The following is a 16,516-nucleotide window of genomic DNA, read 5'->3' on the forward strand; positions in this document are numbered from 1 at the left end:
TAACGACGCATCAACCACCAGTTATCGGCACTCTTTCCTTATCAACACCAAAGCGCCGCGCTGTCGCGGGCGGGGCGGCGCGCCAGATAAAGCTCCAGGCCTGTCATTAACTGCCGTGGAGCTTCCTTGAGGGCGCTATTTTTTGATGCTGGCAGACGGTTAGTCACGCGATATGTTTCATTGCGGCATATTTCCTATTTTAATTTCAAAAAACCGGTAAGGGCCGCTATCCTGTACACGTTCGAAAAGCCGACGTTCGATTTCGCCTCACGCGATTGGACTAGATTGGCCTAGGCCGCGATATCGGCGCAGCCTGGACAATCGCGCGAGGCGAAATCGAACGTCCGCTTTTCGAACGTGTACAGGATAGCGGCCAAGGTCACCACTGTGCCCCGAGTGCAAACCACGGGGAGATCTAGCCCACATAATCTGCGCTTGCGGGCTGTTTGCACTACAAGAATGCTCTTAACGCCTACACGCAACATTCGACAAGTACTGTCATTCCTTGAGCTAAGACACAACCTTGGCACATAGACTAGCACTACCTGTGCATATGGCGAAACAAAGGAACTTTTGTTTTTTATTTAGGGACACATTCTTAAAATCTTTTACACCCTTTGGGGCTTATCTTGTCCCCCAACGATAATTGTCATCTGTTTTGCCCGTAGTTCCTTTCTTTAACGCTGCGAGCCCGGTACTTCCAAGTCACGAACGGCTTGAGCGTTGATAGCCTGACACAGCATTCTCGACAGGAAAGTAGCGAGCGCTGAGTTTTCAAGGAAGGGAACGCAAGCGAGGCAGATGACGATTACTGTTGTGGGACAAGATAAGCCCCAAAAGGTGTAAACGTTTTTAAAGGTGCACTGGTCTAAGTGACACACTTAAGTCGGGTATTAGGCCTTGTGTTTTGTGCGTGCTGTGTATATTTATTGTGAATTGTGCACACCATTTAATTTTTCAGCCTATCCTTCTGGATAGCAGGCTAGGCATGCCGCCAGGCAAACCTCTCCAGGATCCGTTAAAGATCTCTCTCTCTCTCTCTTTAAGCCGAAAGTGAGCGTTCAATAAAGATAGATAGATAGAAACTTTATTGCAATTGTAAAGATTTGAAGGAGGGGTGGTCGGAGCCTCTCAGTCCAGGGCGCCACTGGCCTCTGCCGCCTGCCTGACCTGGCTAATTAAGGACTTTTGTCCTGCCAGGTCGGAGCGGGCGAGCTGTGCCTCCCACTGCTCCATTGTGTTACTGGTATTTGGCCTATGACGGTGTTTAGTGCACTCCCAGGTTATATGTATTAGGGTAGGTATGCCACCGCACCAAGGACAGTTGGCCCTATAACGAGTGGGATACATGGCGTTTAGCAGTTCTAAATGGGGGAATACCCTGATCTGTATTTTACGCCAATCAGCGGCCTCTTCCCCGTTAAGTTATGGGTGAGGCGGCGGGTATTTTCTGCGGACTCCGCGCTGATGGGCAAGGATGTCTTTGGCATGAGGGTTCAGTAAAAGCTGCTATTAAATCAAGAAGTGTTGAAGTATTGCGACTCATTGTACAAGACATGGCTCCAATATTCATCAAATGTCATGAAGGTCTCTCGGCACACTAGGAAACATAGCTGATAACGGCCATGTAACGCTTTCGGGATGCATTCTGCGCCATTCGTAAAACACGCTTATAACGTTGCCAAACCCTTCCACACGTGATTTAATGCAACGGCTGCAATTGACCCGCACACATTGTACTTTGCCTACACATTACCTATAACCTTCCCCTTATATGCGCCGAATATAAACATGTGTCTCCTTTATCTCATTGATGACATAGGGGAAGCTACATTACTTGAATAACGCATGAAAATAGGGAGGAAATAGTGGTTCAGTAATAATTTGAAAATATTTCAATTAAGGCATAAGCGTCAAAGCTTCGTCACATTTTACACTCAACATGCACCCTATTTTCACCAAACGTAAACATGGTGTGACGTAGATTTCTTTCAAAACACAGGGCAACATAGCTGATAACTGCCGTATAACGCTTTCGAGCCCCTGCTTAAAAAATTTCCCCAAAGGCCGTATAAAGAAATGACGCTCTAGAATTTTTGCCCACGCATCACGCTTAAATTGCCCCGTATTACTTCAAAATGTCAATTTTGTGGCACTTCGAGTTATTTCAGGACATTGGTCAAATCTTGGTGCATTGTCATGACATTGGACACTGGTGCATGCAGCATTGTCGGCGCCGCAAGTGCCAGTCATCGCCACTGCTGAACCGGTGGCCATCAGGTGGACAGTAGAGTATAGTGACAGTAAGCTGGAAAACTGGGCAAGTTGGAATTGATGCATTTTTTGAATCAGCGCGGAAAACGACGGCAACACAAGAAGAAAGGACACAGGGCGAGCGCTCGTCCTGTGTATTTCATTTTTGTGTTGTCGTCGTTTTCTGCGCTGATTCAAGAAATGCATTGACAGCAATGGTCACCTCTCATGAACTTCGTATAGCCAGCAAGAAAGAAACCGCCGTCTGCAAGGCCGGTTTCGGGACGACTATTGAAGTAGTGCTTGTTTGAATTCGTTTCTACTTCGCTTGGACTTGTTTATTTTAGCGTTTGTTCTGTGAGTTTAAATGATGTAAATATATTGTAAATATTCCTGGCCAACTAACGTATCTACTAACGGACTGACATATTAACCTATTCAAAAAAAAAGGAAGGGAACATGTTGTGTTTTGGTTTTGGTTTGATATGCGTAGGTGCCGCTGTTCATCCTGTGTTTATAAATATGCTACGATATTTGAAATAAACAGTGGGAATACAACAAAGTGGTGCTAAAACAAATCAGGTGCCGGAAACCAGAACAAGTGCTTCGTGTGTCTTGAACCCACTCTTGCGTTTGCGTCTGCAAGCGTTTTAACGTTTTCACTATGAATGACCATCTCACCCGAACCATTCTCATTTTAAGTCTGTCATAATGAGATGAGAATGGCGATTCCTGAAATTGTTCTTGCGCATTGCGGTCATGGGCGCCGCCACCACTGTTGTACAAGTACTACGGACTGCCACATTTCGCATTGGCGTGCCAGCTGAATAGGAGCCGCGGTATGCTGTCGTCTGCTATCACCAGCATAGCCGGAGCAATTCCTAAGTTGCTCCGTTGAGGATGCAATTCGTTTCATTGAAGCCTACAAAGAAATTATCGACGTTGTAAGGAGGAGAAGGAGAAAGAGAAGGAATGAATGCTCTCTATTTTTTTAAAGGAGGTCACTTTAGTTTGCTTTGAGAGCAAATAGCATTTGCTTCCTTGACAGGCTTTTCTTATCTAATTGCTGGAGAAGAAGCGAGAAGCACGCAGAAGTGGAGAGGGTTTCGATGGGTCCGAGGTAGCGCTGTGAAAGTAGATAACTGCATGCGGAGGGAAGTGCCAGCTTGTGCGATTGGCCCGCTCCCCCTTGCAGTGGCTGGTGGAAAATAGCGGAGACTTGCAACGGAAAGTTAAAAATGCCGCTGAAACGGATCTTAGAGTGTAAACAAATGCTGAGAATGTCAAGCGGAACATGTGAGTTCGATTTCACGGATTTCAACAGCCGAGACTCGGAAATAACAGAAGTATTGGTTTCTACTTGCATGGTGTACATAAACTTCTCCTAAACAAGATAAGAAGCTCTAGATATAGGTATACGAGTGTGCTGCTCATTTTGAGCTCAAAAGTTTATCCCGCTTCGAAAAGTCATGCAGACAGCACAGTGGTTTACATGAAAAACCTAGAGCATGTCAACAAAGACTTGTACATTCGACTTCAGAATCATCTACTCTATGTCGCGCGCTTACCTTGGCTTTGGCGTTCACATTGGCACCGAGGTCAATAAACTTGTCGGCTAAACCCACACGGCTGTCCTTGACGGCGTACATGAGTGGAGTAAATCCAGTGGCCTGGGCAGAAACAGAGAAACAAGAGTTATGGAATGATCAATCTTGCTTCATATTTCATGGCATCTCTATCTAGACAGGTTAAGTAAAGTCATTTTTGTGCAAATAATTAAATGATGTGCTTCTTTTCTTCTTTGTACCGCTGTATTTCTTTGCCAATTTAGCTCTTTCCATGTGTATACATAGTTGGCAATCATGGAACATACAAAAACGTGATTTGCCGACCAAATAGTATTGAGAAGCTGTTCATTCATCGTCTGATTAGGACACATTTTTAGTTTCTCAGTGCCGCGGTCGATGTCTCCCACAAATTTTTTTCTTGGTAATAAGCTAGAAAATATAACTTTTACTACTTATTGCTGAGCTAGTTGGTTCATACTTATTTAAGTGTAACAGGACGTGAAGCCTAATAATATTACACTATAATAAGCATCCTATTAAAGTATAATAGGCGAGATAATCCTGAGACACGCGGAATAAAGCGAACCTGTTACAATTTTGTGAAGGAGGTAGGGATTTACATTGTTGGTGTGAAGTTAACGTACAGAACAGGATTTTTCTCCTTTGTCACACAAATGATTCTATTTGAGAAATTGGACTTCAAAAGTTTCAGTTCCTGCCTGCGAGTACTAGAGTCACGCAATTCAGCCTCTACAATACTTAAAGCCGTGAAAAGTTTAACACGCGTTATGAAAATTTTAAGGAGACTCGTAGTAAACACAAAATAGCCCATGGAAAAGCCTGGAAATAACTTTCTATATCGCCAAGTATGATCAATGTAGCATGAATCCGGTCTGGCTGTCGCTCTTTCAAACAGCGGCTTAATTGGCCTCATTGAAGCACGAGAGCGATATAATCAAGTGGGGATGTAGCGAAAGCTCGCTACTGAACTCACCTCATCAGCAAGATCTGCGGGAAGGTCTCCCTTCTCAACGTGCTTGAGCAGGGCATCCACACCGAGCCAGTCTCCCCTCCTAGACATGTTTAAGATCTTCAGCGCTAGCTCGGCGTTAGCCGTAGTACCCGTCCATGTGGCGCCCTTGGGCCGTTCTTGTTCAGGTGGCTTGGCAGCAGGCGCATCTTCGGCGCCTTCCTTTTTCTCTCCGCCCTCCACAGGAGCTTCCTCTTCGCCCAGGGAGTCCGGTGAGTCCGCGAAGATTAAGTCCATTGAGGGAGCCGCGGTGGAGGAGTCTTGGGCTGGCTGGCCACTTCCGGAGTCGGCCTGCGACGTGTCAGAAGAGTCCTGCTGGGCATTGGGCTTGGAATGTGACAGTCTATTGTGCAAAAGCTTGGCGTTCATCACGGTCTGCTGCAGCTTGCTCGGCGCCACGTTGATCTTCTTGGCCGCGTCCCGCATTCTCGAGAGGACGCTGGTCTTTTCTTTGGGCTTCGGCTCCACGGACACTACTTCGGGAGCCTCCGGCACGGCAAGTGTCATCGCTGGAGTCTTAGAGTCGCCTTCTTGAACGAGCTGGTCGGGTTGCTCGCGAATGTTGAGCTCGAGCTGAGCTGGCGTCTCTTGCTTCTGCAGTTCCTCGGGAACCGGGGTGAGCGCCTTTTTCTCCTCGAAGCTTACCTTCGGAATGTTGTTCTCCACGGGCTTGACCGACGCCGACTTGCCGGACTTGTTCGACGTCTTGGCATGCTTGTTGACGGGTAACGTGGAACCACCACGACCTCCACCACCGACACCCGTTTTTTCCTTGACACTCGGAGGCTTCTTTCGCGGAGGCAGTGACTTGTTCTTCGTCTTTCGTCGTCCGATCGGCCCGTTGAGTGTTGAAGTTTCCTTGAGCAGCGGTGTCTTGTCATTCGACGCTGCCATATCGTCGAGCAACAACAAGGGACCGTTGGAAATTTTGTTCTGCGCTGCCGAAGCGTCTACAGCATTTGCGGCGGCGCGCAGGCCACGCCGCTTTTCGTTTGCTTCTCGTTCGAGCTCCTGGAGCAGACGAATCGGATCCATGATGGCCTCCTCTGAGTTCCATCGGTTACCTAGGCGACGGCCGCCATCTTGCGAAGGACTGTTGTCAGACGCCATCGCTCAGCGGTCCTTTTTTCTTTTATTGTTCCTGGCTATTTCAAGTACGCGAATGTACGAGCGTCATACTAATGTACCCGTTCGGCCGAAACGCGGTTTCTAGTCCATTTTTTTGGGCGATCATTTTTCTTTTCGAGTGCTCAGGCAAGCGCGACTGGCGGGTTAGAGCAGCAAGGTCGACGGAGTTTTCAGTGCGCCGTGCAAGTAATTCTTAGGTGCATGGGTATTTTTTTTAGGTTTTTGAGCCAATGTCATCACACCTAAAGAGCGTACAAAAACTTATCTCTAATGCACGAAAAACGACGGACTGCGTACAAATGTGTCCGTCCCTTGGCTAGTCTATCACAGACCTCTGCCTCAGATGTCCTTTGAGCGTTTTAGCTTGCTGCGCAGGACCAAGGTTTCCTGATTCGAGAACTTTGGAAAGGCCCGTCGCGGCCCCCATCTCGCGGAATAAATTCACATTTTCTGATCGGGCTGTCATTCAGCCGAACCTACGCTTACTTTTTCTTTTTTTTTTCTTGAATCCGTCGTCTCGCCACAAAGAAGAATTTAGGTGCTCACACCATCACACGCACTGCACTTTTCTTGCACCTATATTTCTTGAATGATGATCGAGTCGGACAGTTGGCTTCACTTGAAGGGCGCCATCACTCACGCGCACCAACTCCTGCACGCGATGACGACCGTGCTACGGAAGACCGCTATGGGACACACGTACACAAGCGCGCACTTTCCACTTCGCAAGCACCAACAACACACCGACGGTGTGTCGGCGAACGACCGAATCGAAGCACTAGTTTTGAACAGTCCACATTGTTTAGCGGACAGCAGCTCGTGATCAACGCGCAAGGCGACACCAGAACCCTTCTGGTGCCAGAAGGACTCAGGGCCGAGCACCGAAGCTTCGACGACACACTCTTCTCACTAGCGTACTGAGAGACCAATGAGTCATGACGCAGGAAACTTCATTAGCGCTTTGCCGATGGCGTTCCTAGAACTGTTTCGGGCCTCAGTTACGCAGTGGACGGACAGCGAAAAACCCACGGCGCCCGTGCAATGGACGCACGACGACGCAGCGACCCTTCCATCCCGAACAGAGCGTTTGGCCAGCAGGGGTTGTCCTATCGGCCACGGGCCCCGCTACAGGCAAGAATAAAGCGGGCCCACCCATGACGTCACGGCACGAGCATTGCGAGAGAGGGAGAGAGCGCGTGTTGCAGGTAAAGTAAAGAAGGGTAAGAAGGAGATGGAAAATGAGCGACTGGATAGTCCGAAAAAAAAAAAAGAATAAGGGAAGGAAGAGTGGGCCTTGGCTCTTTCGCAGACAGCCACAGGGACTCGCGCTAAGCGCCCCTCCCTGGTCACCTCCTCCTTCCCCTCTTCACCCGCTTCTAGCCCGCTGTGCGTTTTATGCGTAATTTGGCGAGGACATGGCGGCGGCGGCTATGCTTACGACCCCGTTTCCGAAACCCGTCGCTGAAAGAGCGGTGGTCACGTCCCGTCGTCGGTCACGTACCTTGAGTGCGCGCGCGGCGCTCACCGCGGGACTCTCACCGCGGGGCTTGCCGCAAACCGAGAAAGAAGCAAACAATACGAGAAGTGAACGAATGCCGTTACCAGGCAGGAGAGGAGGGCTGTTCGGAGGTGGGAAGGAGAGAGAGAGAGAGAGACACACATTAAAAGGACGTCCGACCGTAGGAAGCAACGCGCAAAAACAGGCGGTCAATAGAAAAAATTCCCCGCTCCAGCTTCGCCCCCACCCTTTTCAGGTATCTCCTCTGCGGGCGTGCTGTACGCACGGCTGTTTTGCACACTCGAAAGGTGTGTGTTCTTGTGCGCCCGCCACAACAAACGAGGGTGCCCTTCTGCGGACATGCTCAAACTGCAGAGCTGTGCGGCTCTGTCCCGTACCCGCCTTATAGCTTCCCGCATCGGCGGTGTCACTCCGCGTATGCTTAAGTACTCGGTGTAAAAAGAGGCGTCCATACTTGGAGACACACCCTTTGCCTTACACGGCCCCTGATGCTATACGCATATGTCTAGTTCGGCTAAAAAAGAGAGGGCAAATGGCGGCATTGTCCTACGCGGCATTGTCACTGGAAGCAGTCGCCAGTATACTTTAGTGCAATCTTGCTGACCTTGCATTAGGCTTTGCAAATATCCATTTCGTTCCCGGCACCTTTTCGCACTGGTACCTTAGTTTCAATTGTCGTGAAGAAGAAAAGAAAGAAAAGAAAAGTGCAAACACATACACGCATGTGACGGGAGTAGCGAAAACAAGGACATCAGCGCTCTTGCTTTTATAGGGTCTTTCCATATCTTACGTCATTTTTTTGCCAACGCAAATTAACATGCAGGCATAAGGCAGTTAATTTTGATACTTTTATAAGAAGAAATTCCAGTCTCTATTTCACCCTCATAGATCCCCACGAGGACCTAAGCACGAGAAAAAAAAAAAAAAAAAAAAAACATAGCTCCACCGATGGCTCATCGTGCAGGATTTGACACCATGCATCCAGCGGCCGTCCCATTGTGATATCAAGTACAAATTGACGGTTTAGATTTGAAGCCGCTGAGGCCACGATCAGATGAAGGCAAAATACAACAGAGCCGTGCTCTGACTACGGGTGTGTGTCGTTATGGTGGGACACTTATTCAAGACCTTGTTCATTTCTGATCCCTGAACGCAGGCTATTTTCGTAACATTTGACCACAGAAGTTCTTACCGATTTATCTTTGCTTGTAAGATATCTGTGACACTTTTGTGCATTTCTTCAACAGACCACAGAACTGTTAGCCAGCGCCTCCAACAAGCACCAACTACTCCTTAAACACATATTAAAGAAGGAACAAGAATAAAGGTGGTCAAAATTATTCCTTATCCTCGCACTCGCTCATGGTCCAGCTATAAAGCTCGTTAAACGCGGCCTATTATCAGGTCGGCGACAGAAAGGCTTATTTTTATCTTTTCTTTTTCGTCGGAGGCTGGCCCTAGTTCGCGCGGCGTAGCACGATATACAGCACTCTCCTCTGCATACAAATGCAGAGCAAACTAATGTTGGTTCGCGCGCCCGGACGCGTCTCCTGTGCCTTTTCGTAAGTACATGCACGCTTCCATTGCACTTATTGAATAAAACTTGCACATGATAGTTCTCGACAGTACGCCCGTGGTGCCATAACTCTGCAGCCACAGAGCACCTGCACACATACACGAGAACATATTTATTTAAAAATAACGCTGTTAATTATACTTCTTTCACCCCCTGTTTCCAGGTCGTGAACTAATACCGCTCGCTACGCTGAATTACTCGAAGACCGCTATCCACTACATAATGAAACTTCCGCTGCCTAATAAACATTGAATATCATGAAATCGCAACAGTTAAGTCACATTAAAGGCGAACACCAGAACATGCGCACGCATATAGTTAAAAGAAAATGCGCGACATCCGTGACATGCGCAGCTCAGCATGGACCTATGCGATGACAGACACGGAGATCAGTTTGCGCATAATTCACGGTGAGGGAAGAGAACCGATCATTGGCTAAATAAAAAAGAAGAAGAAAAAGTCCATGGTCGAAGATCACGGTTCTTGTACCGTGGTCTAAGAAAACGAGCGGCGATGAAAGAACATTATATACCTGGTTTGTTTAAACGGCTACGCAAGGACGCTTGCAGTTGGCCGTGTTGTTTTAGATGATGTGCTGAAGCACAGGGAGAGGACTGCTCTGAGCGCTCTTTGACTGCCACAGGCAGAAATCCTATCAGCGGGAAGACAAACATCCCTTCCCATGTAGACCAACATCGGCTTAGCGCAACGAATGTCGCCCACAAAACCCAAGACAAGCACAATGATGCGAACACACGGACAAGACATGTCCTGCATGGTGCCCGGTCCGAGAAGAACAAGCGAACCTGGAGCACCTTATATGGGAGTGCTCGGGCCTTGGCGATATTCAGCACCGGGTAATCTAAGACCTCCCTATGGAGGTACGACCTAATTCTTCCGTAAACGCATTCACTCCACGGCACTGCCACCGGAGCAAAAGAGAATACTGGCCTCGTGGATTTCATGCGGGAAACTCAGCTCCAGTATTTCATTTATCCCCGTCAACGCAGCTAAAGGGTAAAAAATTAAGAATGCGGTCCCTAGTAGTTCTTTGGCTCACTAAAGTCATATACAAACAGTCACAACAATCAGTCGTATTGGGGGCTTTTTGTGTACCCATGCCCCACGGAAGCGTCCGAGGCGTCGCAGCTAGCATCAGTATGTTGGTGGTGCCTAGTTTCCTGATACTGCAGGTGCAAGAGCCGAGGCGTAGAAGCAACGTTTCAAGGTTGTACGATAAAGGAGCCTCTCAACCGCACGGTCCGTTACTAAGCTCACTGTGCAATGTAAAAAAAAAAAAAAAACCCGAAACGGAGGATCCAATTTCATCCTTAGCTCAAATACGATCGAATGACAAACAGTTTTCGCCAACTAACGGCTTTGAGAGTTTTTGTCCGCTTGCTTTTCTCACGTCTTCGTCGGAACACGGCTGCTGCAGCTGGGAAACCGAACCAACGACCTCGTGTTAAGCAGCAGAATGCCATAGTCACTGAGTCACCACGGTGGACATTCGCGGCTCATCTTGAACATGCCTCACAGTCTCCATAAGCGGGCTAACTAAAAAACGCTTGGCATCCTGATATACGAATTCAATGGGCACCAACATGGTTAAATTGTACGCGGTAGTGGCGATTCGTCAGCTGTCTGATTTGTCTTTACATCAATAGGATCGGGTACATGTGGTTGATTAATTGATTGATTGATTGATTGATTGATTGATTGATTGATTGATTGATTGATTGACTGATAGAAGTAGTGTTTATTGAAGTGATTGTTGCCTTTGTTCTGGCCGGCTTCCTCAGTCCAGGAAGCCGTCGTTGTCAGCTGCCATCGCCGCCCTGTACGAAAAAAGGAAAAAAAAAAAAAAACCTGATGGTCTTGACTCGTTCGTACTTCCCCGCTCTTTCACTAAAGTAAGAAGGGAGCATAAATTTTGCGTTCATCACTCGAAGCTTTACAGGTCATCAAACGTTATCAGCATCGCAGTGGCGTCAACCACGTGGCGGAACGCGGCGACAGCTCTGTGCACACTCACATCCATGTGCCTCGCGCTGCTGAGGCTTTGCGGGTATAGCCACTGTCGTCGATAAACGAGCGTGGCCGTCCGTGCGGCAGCGTCATGAATAGCGATCAGGCTTCACCGTTGCGGGGCAGCACACTCTCGCACGCACACTGCTTGCAAGCCACAGCTTGCAGACAGGGTATAGCGTTGTGACTGGAAGGCCTCATTCTTGCCTCGCATAGAGCTGCAACGCCGCCGTGCGAAGCCGTCGAAGCGGAAGAAGGGGCCGACACGGGGAGGGGGGCATCTATACCTTCGCAGAGCTGACTCTGCTGTGGTGTCGACATGTAGTTTTATCTGTGAGCTTAAGACCCGCTCGTGATATACACCATGAAGTCATAAGTAAACAACGCCCTAGCGCCCGCTTTGCTGTTGTTGATATTCAAGGTTCTACAATATGTTTCAACGTTAATTAGTTCGCCGTACTAGAAAGACGCCATAAACGGGTTAACTTTTGCATACAATGTCGCCAACGTCATAAAGCACTTTTCGGTATCCTATTAATTGTGGAGGGAGAAATAGACGTGAATAGGTTGGTCAACCAGAAAAGAAAAACCATTATGTAACCTTACTCTGCAGGCGGGAACACGGCTAGGTTGAAAAATAGTAAAGTCGCACTGCTTATGCATTCTTTAATATATAGGGAAACGATGGTCTGTATAATAAGAAAGGTTAGGGTAATTAATTATTTACTAAAATTGATTAGTTAGCTTTTTGTTGACTGCAGTCCCTATGCAGTCATATGCGGGACTGCAGTCCCTGCATACCCTAAGTTCGCATTGAAAAGTTAGAGCCTGTCGCGTTTATACACAGTATCATTTGGAAGAATTCTTCTAGTACGTATGTGCTTCGAAATATACTACTCCAAATTTTATTTTCGTTCGCATGATCACGCACGCAACAGAGTTAGGATCGGCGCGAAGCTCCTCTCTGATGTGACGCGGCTGCTGAGTGCGGCGTTTAGTCGCTGATTAGTCAGCGTGTAGAGCGTAGATACCGACGCACAAAGTCCATCCATGATCTAAGAATAGCCAGACGCTCGCAAAAGAAGATCCAGCACCGAATGGACAAACTGTAGTCTGTTGTGAAGTCGGCACGTTCTAAGTTCTGTGAGGTCAATCCCACCGCTGCCACCACTGTTGTGAAATCGGGGTCCGTGCGGCCAACGAAAGTTCTGTGGATGGTGCCGTGCTAGGTGCCGGGAGAAAAACAGGTTCCGAGCGACGTTGAAGAGAATAAGAAAGGACTATACTTAAAAAAGTACATGGTTTAGTTTTACAACACGGCTCCAACTATCGGAGCACACTAGGCTAGCGTCATTGCATGTCCGAGCGTCTCCCTCATTTACAGCCGACCGAACAAGCTTTTTATGCCCTTTTCTTCCCTCTTTCACTCCTTGAGAGTATTCAATGGATAAACGCAGAATCGTTCAGCACCTCTGTCACCCATCACTGGTCTCCAACATGCTGCTCGTGTCTCCAACGTGGTGCTCATGTCCCCAACGTGGCACAATAGGAGTCTACCACCTGCCGTCGACGCTTTTCCCCGGGACTTCTTGACAATGGCCATGTCATCGATCAGTGACCTCTTCTTGACGGTCAGGAGAGGCGACGCTGCTGTCTTCAAGCGAGCTGCCTTGAAGAGAATGATGAGGCGTGAACATCAACCGTGACAACTGTATGTCGCTGGTGGGGCATCCCCCAATCTGAGGGACCACTAGGCACAAGTCTCAACGGTGGGCAAAATTTCATGAATACCTAGATCCCCCCAAACATGTCTCCCCCATATGGAGAACCGTACAAGGCCTTCGTGTACTTCTTGAAGGAGGCCTTCGTGTACTTCTTGAAAAAAAAAAAGCCCTGGCGCTTTTCCAATGCCAAGAGGACATCGAGGTAGCGGAAGATTTCTGCAGGAAGATTGCAGGTCAGTGTACATAGGCTGTCTTAGTACGTATAGAATGATGCCGCATTTACGAGATTTACGCATGGACCTGCCTTGCACCACCGAGGAGACCGATGCGGCTCTTGTTTTGTGTAATCGGTCGCCGTCGCCTGGACCAGGTGGCATATCGTACCGCATCTTGTTCCATCTGCGTGAGCGAGCACGAAATGCGTTGTTAGATATATTCAATAAATCTTGGTGGGATGGAAACGTTTCTCAGGAATGGAAGACAAGCCGTCTGGTACCGCTCCTTAAACCTGGCAAGTCACCATTATAGCTCACGTCATACCGGCCCATCGCGCTGACTAGTTGCCTAGGGAAGGTGATGGAACGCGTGATTCTTGCCAGATTGGAGCGGTACCTGAAACGATACAAAGTTTATCCAAACGCTATGGCCGGTTTTCGACATTTCCGCTGCTCCATTGAAAATGTCATCGATCTGGTCACTTACGTCCAATATCAAAAGAGATGTAAACGGTTATCTGTCGCCATGTTTCTGGACGTAAAAGGAGCTTATGACAATGTTGCTCATGGCGCTATACTTGATGCTCTTGAATCGGTTGATCTTGGTGGCTGAGCGTACCGGTGGACCCGCAACTACTTATACGTGAGGTGTTTTTATGGGCAGGCCGATGACGGTCCGACCTCTTAACACTACACACACCGTGGTCTTCCCCAAGATGGCGTCTAGAGCCTCACACTATTCAGACTTGTCCTTGTTGGTATCGTGGAACGCACACCAAGTGTTGTCCAGATATCAATGCACGCCGATGACATATGCGTGGACATAAGGTATAACACCTCCCCAGTGGCGCGAGGCTTCAAAAAGCCGCGACTTCAATATCTGCGTATCTTGGAGAACAAGGTCTCCCGATTTCACCCGAGAAATGTGCGCTGGTCGCTTTTACGTGGTAGTCAATGACGTTATACGCCATATTTATCAATGGGAAAAACCTATGTTACGCCAGAGGGCACATATATTTAGGGGTGATCACTGACCGAGACCTCAGCTGGAGTCATCATGTGGCCGACCTGAAGAAGCGCCTAATGGCCATTTCACACCTTTTTAAAATTATTGGAGGAAGAACGTGGGGTTCGTCAGTAGACACGATGCTACAACTCTACAGGACGCTGCTTCTCGGGTATCTGAGGTACAGCTTACCTGTACTGAGCAATACCTGCAGAAGTAATATCCGCACAATCGAGAGTGCCCAGGCGCAGGTACTCAGGGTTTGGCTTGGATTGCCGCTCTGCACATCAACAGCGGAGACAATTACGATAGCTCAAGATTATCCAGTCGTAACTCATATGTCATTGGAAGTGTTAAGAGCATACATCAGGCACGTCGCCGCGCTACCGAAAGACCAGCGCAGTGCCTCTTTTTGCCAGGAGATATCTGCGTACCGTGACTATATCCCTAGAGATTATACGTCTGCCGAGAGGCCCCTTGCACCTCCTTGGTGTTTGGCTCGCTCACAAGTTCGATATTCAGCACCGGGAATTCTAAAGAAAGCCGGACTTTCGTCGCCAGCTCTCAAGCAGCTATCTCTACTTATGCTGCACGAGACATACAAGGACAATCTCCAGATTTGCCCTGATGGCTCGACAACTGTGGACGATCTACAGGCGCTGTGATCTTTCCCGAGAAAGCCGTGATCATTCAGTTTAAAACATCTCACCGGGCAACTTCGACTGCTACGGAGCTTGCTGCACTTGGCAGCGCACTTCGCATGATCCATGAAGACCTACCCTGAAGATTGAGCATATCCATGCACTCGAAGGCAGCCCTGCATTGTTTGCTATCCGCTCTACATCGTGAACCACAAGGCCAACTTGTTCTATAAATCAGGCAATTATATCACCAGGTAGCAGAGAAAGGACATGAGATCACTTTTCAGTGGCACCCACGCCACTGCGGAATCAACTGCAACGAAAACGCCGATTAAGCTGCTAGGAGGGCTCACAAAGATGCCGTGACGAAACCTATCCCCCTATCAAGAACTGACGCAGCAGCAAAGCTTCGCATGCTAGCGCGTGAAGCGACACAATCCATGTGGAACACGCCCGCTTTCCAACACACTCGACTGCACCACCTGGACCCATCTCTCCGACTACGCATTCCATCTGGACTATTCTGAATCAAGACAACTGTTCTCCGCCGACTACGGCTTCAAGTGTTTTTCACGAATGTATTTACTTGCCGCAATGGAACGACTGACAGTGCTGCCTGTGATAGTTGCGGTAGCGAGGAAACAATCAAATATGTCTTTTGTCATTGTCCTCTCTACAGCTCCCAGAGACAGTCGCTCGTGACGGCGTTGGGACGCCTCGATGACCGACCGCTTTCTGAGCAGACAATCTTGGAGTGCCGGCTGGTGCTATCTTCACACCAGAAGGCGGTGAAGGCGCTACTGAGGTTTCTCCGGTCAAGCGACCTGCTTGAACCACTCTAACACTCCTGACTTCCTTTGTATGTGTGTGCTTTTTAATTTCTTCCTTCCCCTCTTCAACTCTTTTCATGTGTGTGCACATTTTTCTTCTTTCTTTAAATATCTTTCTGTCTCCCCTTGCCCCAGTGCAAGGCAGCAAACCGGATATCTATCTTCCTGTTAACCTCCCTGCCTTTCTCATCTCTTTTATCCCTCTCTCTCTCTCCCTTGTTTAGAGAGTATAACTGTTCAAATCTGAGTCAGCAGGGAAGCGTGTTATGGTACAGGGGTGCACAAGGTTGGCAAGAAAGATACCACAGTCATTAATGGCTTCTCTTACCCTAGCGACACTTGAAGTTCGACTGATGACATTCAGTGCGTCGAATGTCATTTGGCTCCGGTTATTTTGGTTCGGGACCATAAAAATTGTTTCCTTCGAAATCATAATTGTTTAAGGATTGTTGTGTGTGTGTTGCGGGTGTGTTTTGCGTTGTGTGTGTGCGCGCGTGTATGTGCTGTGTATGCATGTTTGGTCGCGCGCGCATGTGTGTTGAGTGTGTGTTCGTGCGTGCGTGTGCGTGCGTGCGTGTGCGTGCGTGCGTGTGCGTGCGTGCGTGCGTGTGCGTGCGTGCGTGCGTGTGTGTGTGTGTGTGTGTGTGTGTGTGTGTGTGTGTGTGTGTGTGTGTGTGTGTGTGTGTGTGTGTGCGCGTGTGTTAAATATGTTTGCAAGTAATATGGTGGAACATCGAGGCGTGGAATGCTTCTGCGTTAAAATTAAGGATATTGTGCAGTAGGCACACCCGGAATACTTATAGTTTTGTTGACCTTACTGGGTAAAGATAACTTTCAAGACAGAGGAAGAAAGAGAAGGGTGAAAACTACAGCTTACAGTGCATCGGTGCTTACCATTTGATGACTCCAAGGCGGCCCTTCCGTGCCTACAAAGCCGAATACGTCACGGACCCAATGAACAACTGGCATCAGAAATTCGACACATATATAATCGCCGC

General features: G+C 48.3%; 1 protein-coding gene across 1 annotated transcript in view; it reads right to left on the reverse strand.

Annotated features, from left to right (window-relative positions):
- nompC (no mechanoreceptor potential C) overlaps positions 1–5,721 on the reverse strand; it is a 75,949-nt gene extending 70,228 nt beyond the window's left edge. Inside the window, exons 1-2 of the mRNA XM_050182993.3 lie at positions 4,816–5,721; positions 3,822–3,923 (exon numbers count right to left, since the gene is read on the reverse strand). Coding sequence (XP_050038950.2) covers positions 3,822–3,923; positions 4,816–5,358 — 645 coding nt within the window. The 5' untranslated portion in view covers positions 5,359–5,721. The remainder of the gene's footprint in view (positions 1–3,821; positions 3,924–4,815) is intronic.
- Between the last annotated feature and the right edge of the window lie 10,795 nt (positions 5,722–16,516).

This window comes from Dermacentor andersoni, chromosome 4 (genome assembly GCF_023375885.2).
Source record: "Dermacentor andersoni chromosome 4, qqDerAnde1_hic_scaffold, whole genome shotgun sequence".
In the NCBI taxonomy this organism is placed as follows: Eukaryota; Metazoa; Arthropoda; class Arachnida; order Ixodida; family Ixodidae; genus Dermacentor; species Dermacentor andersoni.